This window comes from Nicotiana attenuata, chromosome 6, assembly GCF_001879085.1.
Source record: "Nicotiana attenuata strain UT chromosome 6, NIATTr2, whole genome shotgun sequence".
Classification (NCBI taxonomy): Eukaryota; Viridiplantae; Streptophyta; class Magnoliopsida; order Solanales; family Solanaceae; genus Nicotiana; species Nicotiana attenuata.
In genome coordinates this window covers 48,478,594-48,487,669 of record NC_031994.1, presented here as the reverse complement: position 1 = coordinate 48,487,669, position 9,076 = coordinate 48,478,594, and the positions used below count along the sequence as shown (strand labels likewise).

Sequence of the window (9,076 nt, the reverse complement as noted above, 5' to 3'; positions counted from 1 at the left end):
ACCTTTTTTCACGTGGGAAAGTTTTCTTGGACCATAACATGATGTTCTGACAGTGCAATTCAATTTCTAATGTTAGCAATCTTTGCCTTTTTCTTTCACTTACATTCTCTTACAGTACTTTCCATACCTAAAGCATCACTTAACTCTGTTTTTTAAGACATCTAGAAGAGTTAAAACTTGTTCTTTAAATGCAGAAATATACATGTGGTGGGAGCTTTGAAATTGTTTAGCCAAGATTGGTTGATGAAATAGTAACAAGTAAGCCTTGGTTTTTGTTGGACAGTACACGCCCAATAAACCACCGGCCCAGTTATAGCTGAAGTAGCATATTTGTACATAATATACTCTTACATGTAATAGACACATTTTTGTAATAGCTAGCCACATTTTACTTTTACTTGATAGCCACCCCTACTCGTATATAAACAGAAAGATGGTTCTGGAAAAAAAGATAAGAAAGACATTTTCATTTCAACAAGATCAAATATTTTTCTCTCTCTTCGTCTCTTATTTCTTCTTCTCTGATAATGGAGTTTGTACAATAATCGAGCTTTTCTTCACTTAACATGGTATCAGAGCCGACGATCGGTATTAGCTCTCTTATCCGAGTCGAGCGATGTTACCCTCGACCCTAGTTTTACAAGTTTCGCTTTCACGTACAAACCCTAATATTCCAAAATTTGGGGTTTTTACATATTAATGTGGATGTTGTGGTCGATTTCTTCAAAGATGAAGCTTTTCTGAGTTTATTCATGGAGTTTTGACTGGATCTCAAAGTCTCGACAGGTTCTCACCATTTCTGAAGAAGAGCGGTATCATCTACTCTCACTCCTATTTGTTACTGTATATATGTGATTCTGGTTTGAACTTTCTTAGAAATATCATTTGATTTTAAGAAATACTAGCTGCTATCATGACCATAGATGCTGACACTACGTCTTCTTCCATTTCATCTGAGGGTTTTGCTACTTTGAGTCTAGATCCTTCTCACCCTTCATCCGTCAGATAGTCCTGGTACTCATTTAGTTTCTCCTCCGTTTGATGGTACTTATTTTGTTGCATGGAGGAAAAGTATGCTTGTTTCTCTGTTTGCCAAAAATAAATTGGGCCTGATTAATGGTCGGCCTGATATACCTTCAGTAGATTCTCCTTATTATCCCTTTTGGGAAAGGTGCAATGACATGGTGATCGCTTGGATCATCAATTCTCTTTCTAGGGATATTGCTACCAGTGTATTGGGGTACGACACTGCTAGGGAAATCTAGTTAGATATAAATGAAAGATTTGGATAGTCTAATGGGTCTAAATTCATTCAGATTCAGAGGGAAATTGGAACTATCTCTCAAGGGACTTCAGATATTGCATCTTATTTTACTAGGTTGCGAAGTCTTTGGGATGAAATGAGTACTGCATATGTGGGTCTTGTTTGTTCTTATGGTGCCTTACCCAAATTCATTGAAGAACTCAAGCTCTTTGGGTTCTTAGCTGGCCTTAATGAATCTTACTCTACAGTTAAGAGTAACATTCTTATGATGTCTCCACTCCCTACTGTTAGTAGAGCTTATTCTATGTTAAAACATAATGAGAAATAGAGGGAATCTTCTCACACACCAGGCTTCTCCAATGAGTCAGTCTCTTTCTCTGCATCTTCTACACCTTCCGGTAATCAGAAAAGTTTTAATCAAAGGGTTCAGTTTGAGTCAAGAAAGCCTGAGCAAGGTGTGGGAGTATCATGCAAGTATTGTAAAAAGTCAGGGCACACCATTGAGAAGTGTTACAAGCTGCATGGGTTCCCTCCTGATTTCAAGTTCACACGGTCTAAAAGGTCTACCTCATGTGTTCATGCTAACACTTCATCCATTGAGTCTTCAGTTCAAGCTCCTCTTTCCCAACCTGGGACTTCATCTCCTCATGGTTTAAGCCAGGAGCAATATCAACATCTTGTCTCTCTTCTATAGCAAGCAAATATTTCTCCTGGTACCAACAACAATGGTTCTTCTGGAGAAACTTTTGGCTTTGCTAATTTTGCAGGTTTGTTGAAAATTTCTGTGGTTAATTCTGTTGATTTTCATGTTTGTGCATTTTCTCAGTTAAGTGATGATACTTGGATTTTAGATTCTGGGGCTACTAACCACATGACACCTCATAAGCAGTTTCTTCACAATTTAAAACCATTACCTAAGCCATTTTTAATCACTCTTCCTAATGGATATAAAGTCAAGGTTGTTTCAATTGGCTCTTTACACCTTAGGGCTGATATAACCCTGCATAATGTTCTTCTTGTGCCTCTTTTCAATTTAACTTGATCTCAGTATATCAACTTCTTCTTCAACTTAATTGTCTTGCAATACTCACCATTTCTACTTGCTATTTACAGGGCCCTTCTTTGAAGAGGCCACTGGAAATTGGTAAAGCTACTAATGGTCTGTATTCCTATGTCAGTCTCATCTGCTGCTTACAGTGTTTCTGATTTTACTGCATCTTCTTCTCCTGCTTTTACTAATCACTCTTGTAATATTTCTACTTCTGCGCCTAATCCTGTAACTCCTCTTCCCCTTATTCCCCATTGTAATTCAATTTCTAGTATCAGTAAAACTGGTCTGTTTTGGCACTAAAGACTAGGCCACATACCTTTAGCTAGAATGAAGTCTATTCCATTTGTTTCTAGCAAGGTTACTTCTAAACAATATTTTATTTGCTCTATTGTCCTATGGCTAGACAACAAAGATTACCATTTCCTGATAGCTCCATCCACAAATCTGCTCTTTTACAATTAGTACACATTGACATTTGGGGACCCTACAAAACTAATACCTATGATAGTTTCAGATATTTCTTGACTTTAGTGGATACTTTTACAAGAGTCACCTGGACTCATCTCCTCTCATGCAAGGGTAATGCTTTGTCTGTTAATAAAGCTTTTACTTCTATGGTAATCACACAATTCCACACTTCAGTTCAAAGTTCTAGATCTGATAATGCTTTTGAGCTTGGTCTAGTTCTGAGGCCAAATCCTTCTTCTCTTCCCAAGGTATTTTACATCAGACCACCATTCCACACACCCCACAGCAAAATGGGGTTGTAGAGAGAAAACATAAATATTTACTAGAAACATCTCGAGCTATGTTGTTTTAATCTAACTTACCCTCCAAATATTGGGGTGATTGTGTCTTAACTGCTACTTACCTTGTCAATAGATTCCCTTCTACTGTTTTGAATAATATCTCACCTTATGAAAAACTTCATGGTCATCCTCCTTCCTATGATCATCTTAAGTCTTTTGGTTGCTTATGGTTTGTCACCTCACCTAAGTTTGCGAGGGATAAATTCCAATCTAGGGCCTTTTCTTGCATCTTTCTTGGTTATCCTTGTGGAAAGAAAGAATACAAACTCTTAAATTCATCCACTCATTCCATTTTTTACTCTAGGGATGTTGTATTTCATGAGTTTGTCTTTCCTTATGCTTCCCCTTCTTCTCCTATTTTCACAGCTCCATCTCCTGAATTTGTTGACATTCTTTCTCCTACCCCTTCTGCCCCATCAGTGTCCACTTCCTCCTCTTCTCCAAGTTCTGCTCCTGTTTCTACTCCTCTTCCCAATCTTTCCTCCTCTGTTGTACCCTGTGCTCCTCCACCCCTTAGGAAGTCTCTTAGGGTGAGTAATCCTCCTCCCTATCTTTCTGATTATGTCTGCTCAAATATTCAGTATTTTGCCCCTCCTAATTCTAAGCTATCCACTGTTGAACTGCACTTGCATGAGCCTCAGTTTTACCAACAGGTTGCCTCCCATCCTGCTTGGCAAGAGGCAATGCTAAAGGAATTTGAAGCTCTTGAGGCTAATCACACTTGGTACATAATCCCTCTTCCTCCCAACAAGAATCCCATTCCTTGCAGATGGGTATATAAAATCAAGCAGAAGTCTGATGGTTCTATTGAGAGGTACAAGGCTAGGTTGGTGATTAGAGGGGATACTCAAAAAGAGGGAATTGACTACAATGATACCTTTTCCCCCGTAGTTAAATTCACTACCATTAAATGCCTCCTCTCCCTTGCTGCCAAGAAGGGTTGGACAGTCTACCAACTAATAATGCTTTTCTTCATGGGGATCTTAATGAAGAGGTATACATGAAAGTTCCCCCTGGCTTGCAGGTTTCTGTTTCTTCTACACAGTCTTCCTCTACTTCTCCTCTAGTTTGCAAGCTCAAGAAGTCTTTGTATGGCCTCAAGCAGGCTTCTAGACAGTGGTTCTCTAAACTGTCTGAAGCTTTGCTCTCTAGAGGCTTCATTTCAAGCAAAAAGGATTATTCCTTATTCACAAAGTCTGTTGTTGGTTCTCTCACTGTGCTGGCTGTATATGTTGATGATATTTTGTTATCAGGGGACGACATTTCTGAGTTGAACAGTGTCAAAACCTTCCTAGATGCACAATTTAAGATTAAAGATTTGGGTTCCATTCATTACTTCTTGGGTTTGGAGGTCACTCACACTTCTCAGAGATTTGTCATGAGCCAACAGAAGTTTACTTCTGATTTGCTAGCTGAATTTCAGTGTCAAAATTTCTCCTTAGTGTTGACACCTCTTGATTCTTCCATCAAATTGGTTGCTAACATGGGAGAACCATTATCTGATCCCAGCACTTATCAGAGGATCATTGGGAAGTTGAATTTTCTTCAACATACCCGACCTGATATTGCTTTTTCTCTGCAACACCTTATCCAATTCTTGCAGGCTCCTCAAATTCCTCATATGTTGGCTGCTATCCATGTTCTTAGGTATTTGTCTGCTGCTCCTGATCGTGGTATCTTACTCTCCAACTCTTCTGATTAGTCTCTCCTGGCCTATGCTGATTCTGACTGTGCTGCTTGTGCCCAGTCTCGACGGTCAGTTGCTGGTTATTACATCACACTTGGTGGCTGTCCTATATCTTGGAAGAGTAAAAAGCAGCCACCATTTCATTATCTTCTGCTGAGGCAGAATACCGTGCCTTGCGCATGGTTGTGGCTGAAATTTCTTGATTGATAAGGATTCTCACTGACCTTGGGCTGTTGATATCCGCTCCTGTCCCTATTTATTATGACAGTCAGGCAGCACTTCATATTGCTCGAAATCTTTTTTTTCACGAGTGTACGAAACACGTCGAGATTGATTGCTATTATGTGCGCGACAGTCTGCATTCTGGCCTGGTTTCATTTTATTTTGTTCCCAGTTCTGAACAAATGGCTGACATATTAACCAAGTCTCTTGCTGGCCCTCTCCATCATTATCTATTTGGCAAGCTTGGTGTGCTCTCACCCTCAAGCTTGAGGGGGGGGGGTATTGGATAGTACAAGCCCAATAAACCACCGGCCCAGTTATAGCTGAAGTAGCATATTTGTACATAATATACTCTTACATGTAATAGACACATTTTTGTAATAGCTAGCCACATTTTACTTTTACTTGATAGCCACTCCTACTTGTATATAAACGAAAGATGGTTTTGGAAAAAAGATAAGAAAGACATTTTCATTTCAACAAGATCAGATATTTTTCTCTCTCTTCGTCTCTCATTTTTTCTTCTCTGATAATGGAGTTTGTATAATAACCGAGCTTTTCTTCGCTTAACAGTTTTAGGATCCTCTATCTATATCAGCCCCACGGTCTCCTTAATGTTAGAAACTAGACAGATCCCATATTATAGGATGAGATGATAATGCAGCCATAAATTTAGCTATAAGCCACAAGACTATACAAGTCTTGAGTGATAAATTCACATCTTCTTTTGCTCATTTATATCTATCGATAGTACTTTCTTCTTCTCATACCACATTAAAATGTAAAACTAAAAGTGTTTGTCACACATGTCACCAATCTAACAGATCCCACAGTGAAGTGCTAGTTGAGGTCAGTCAAGTGAAAACCATTCATTTTGCAAGTGAAAAGTTTTCGAGTTACTCGACATATGACCTTGAGAACCTGCAATTGATAGCCAGCCTTCCTTTGTTTTTTTTTGTAATTAACAAGGTATGGAAGAATCAAATTGGTATATTATTCCATGTAGTGATACATATATATACATGTACATCAGGTGCTAACTAAGGAAAGAAATAAAAGAGATTCCTACAAATCTGCTATCTATATATGGGTTATGTACACTACTAAGAAACAGTCTATGTTCATTGTGTAAGTTGTCTATGTTCATTCTGTAACACTCCCCCTCAAGTTGGGGCATATATATTGATCATGCCCAACTTGTTACAAAGGTAATCAACTCGAGTTCCATTCAATGCTTTAGTGAACAAATCAGCTAGCTACTCTCCCGTCTTCACGTAGCCAGTAGAAATCAAGTTCTCTTGAATCTTCTCACGAATAAAATGATAGTCAACTTCAATATGTTTGGTTCTTTCATGATACACTGGATTTGAGGCAATATGGAGTGCAGCTTGATTATCACACCAGAGTTTTGATGTAGTAGGATGCTTCAACCCAATTTCAGTTAAAAGGTGATGTATCCATATTATCTCACATGTTGATTGTGTCATAGCTCTATACTCGGATTCTGCACTGGACCTAGATATAACATTTTATTTCTTACTTCTCCATGATACCAAGTTTCCACCAACAAATACACAGTAACCAGTAGTAGATCTTCTATCAATCTCGTATCCAGCCCAGTCTGCATCTACAAAACAATCAATGCGAGAATGACCGTGATTGCTGTATAATATGCCAAGTCCAGGAACTCTTTTTAAGTAACATAGGATCTGCTCCAAAGCCTCCCATTGTTTAACTGTGGACGCGGACATGAACTGGCTAACCATAATCACTGCAAAAGTAATATCTGCACGAGTCACAGTGAGATAATTTAATCTTCCAACTAACCTCCTGTATCTATCTGGATCATTAAATGGATCACCTTCATCTTTCATAAGTTGCAAATTAGGAACCATTGGAGTAATGCAAGCCTTGCCAGGCAGCTTACTAGTTTCTGCTAGTAAGTCAAGAATATACTTTCTGTGAGATAGAAAAATTCCCTTCTTGCTTCTAGTTATTTCTACTCCCAAGAAGTATTTCAGTTGTCCCAAGTCTTTTGTATGAAACTTAGTATGCAAGAAAGACTTGAGAGAAGAGATTACTACATAATCACTCCCTGTGATAACAATGTCATCCACATATACAACAAGGAGAATAGATCTAGCTGTTGATTGCTTGTAGTAGACAGAATGACCACATTTGCTCTTTTCAGCCCAAATTCTTGAACTGCTTCACTAAATTTTCCAAACCAAGCCCGGGGACTCTGCTTCAAGCTATATAAGAATTTCTTCAAATGGCAGACCTTGCCATACCCTCCCTGAACAACAAAACCAGGTGGTTGCTCCATATATACCTCTTCATGGAGATCACCATGAAGAAAAGTATTCTTAATATCCAATTGATGCAAAGGTCAATTCTCAGAAGCAGCTAGAGAAATGAAAAAACGAACATAAGTAAGTTTGGCAACTGGAGAGAAGGTGTCTGAATAATCCACCCCATAAGTCTGAGCATACCCCTTAGCCATAAGTCTGGCTTTAAGTCTCGCCACAGAGCCATCAGGATTAACTTTAACCGTGAATACTCACTTGCATCCCATTGCTTTTTTTCCACTAGGTAAATCCACTAAATCCCAAGCGTGGTTTTTCTCTAAGGCATGTATTTCCTCGAGCATTGCTTCAGACCATCTATGATGATTCAAAGCCTCCTTCACCGTTTTGGGTATAGAAACAGAGCCTAGAGACACAATCAAAGATCTAGATGCAGGAGAAAAGTGGTCGTAGGAAACAAAATTAGCAATAGAATATGTGGATTTGCAAGTACGTATACCTTTGCGAAGAGCAATTGGAAGGTCAAGGTTTTCTGGAGGGTCAGGTGGAGGCAAATATGATGATGAAGGAACTAATGACGAAGGAACTGGTGCAGAACATGTATCATTCGTCTGTTGCCTCCGTGAGTAAACTTGAGCAATTGGCGGTCTTCCTAACACAGTTGGAGCAAGTGCTGAAGGCAGAATAGTGGATTGGTGCTCGATAGAACTAGGAGATGGAGGAACATCATCTCGTTGTTCTGTCAAAGTACGAGTAACCTGATATACTAACCACTCATCTTCCTTCCCTGACTGGTAGAAATGGGGGTGCATAGAAGAATGGTGTAGTATATGAAAATGCCACATCAGTTGACACCAAATATTTGCCAAGTTCAGTAGAATAACATCGATACCCCTTTTGAAGGCGAGAATAGCCAAGGAAAACACACTTCAATGCCTTGGGATCTAACTTGGTAACAGATGGTCGAACATCTCGAACATAACACGTGCTTCCAAATACCTTAGGTTCCACCGAAAATAATTCCTTGTTTGGAAAAAGGACACTGTAAGGCACATTACCACCAAGCACAGTAGACGACATGCGATTAACCAGAAAGCAAGCCATAGAGACCGCATCAGCCTAGAACTATTTAGGAACTTTCATTTGGAACAAAAGTACCCGAGCTATCTCAACTAGATGCCTATTCTTCCTCTCAGCAACTCCATTTTGAGAGGGTGTATCAACACATGAAGACTGATGTAGTATACCATGGTATCTCATGTACGACTGAAATAACTCTGACATGTATTCTTTAGCATTATAACTCCTTAGAATACGCACCAAAGCGTTAAACGAATTTGAATACATGCTGTAATGGAAACTGAACTTCAATTACTTTACAGCCTATAGGCATGATATCTAATCATAGAGCTGATTTAGATCCTATAGGCATGGCTTCTAATTGTGTGAAAGTAAAGCATGCAGAATTCATTTAAACCAAAGCAGATCCTATAGTCATATTATCTAACAAACACATTTTTGAATCGAAATAGACCCTATAGGCATGTTATCTACCCGATTTTACCCACAATATGCAACTACCCACCCCTTTTTCACTAATCACCCCAATGTTTGTTTAAAAATAATTATTACAGACTAAGAACTGAATATAAATTACATAAATAAAATAGAAGCTACGCTATAGGGAGCCTGAAGCAGGCCCAAAATAGTCATGGTGTGCCAAGCCTTTACTTATCT

General features: G+C 38.9%; 1 protein-coding gene across 1 annotated transcript; it reads right to left on the bottom strand.

Annotated features, from left to right (window-relative positions):
- LOC109227823 lies at positions 4,918-8,443 on the bottom strand. Its single transcript, XM_019393018.1, has 5 exons — positions 8,180-8,443; positions 7,839-8,130; positions 7,598-7,745; positions 6,574-7,238; positions 4,918-5,063 (listed from the first exon to the last, which is right to left on the bottom strand). The coding sequence occupies exons 1-5, from the start codon at positions 8,441-8,443 to the stop codon at positions 4,918-4,920; spliced, it is 1,515 nt and encodes a 504-aa protein (XP_019248563.1).

Excerpts from the sequence above, each read along its gene's own strand:
- LOC109227823 (XM_019393018.1), bottom strand. The coding sequence starts at position 8,443 with ATGGCTTGCTTTCTGGTTAATCGCATGTCGTCTACTGTGCTTGGTGGT. Across the intron at positions 8,131-8,179 it reads ATTTGGTGTCAACTGATGTG|TCAGGGAAGGAAGATGAGTG; the intron begins GCATTTTCATAT and ends CATTTCTACCAG. Across the intron at positions 7,239-7,597 it reads AAAAAAGCAATGGGATGCAA|TTCAAGAATTTGGGCTGAAA; the intron begins GTGAGTATTCAC and ends TTAGTGAAGCAG.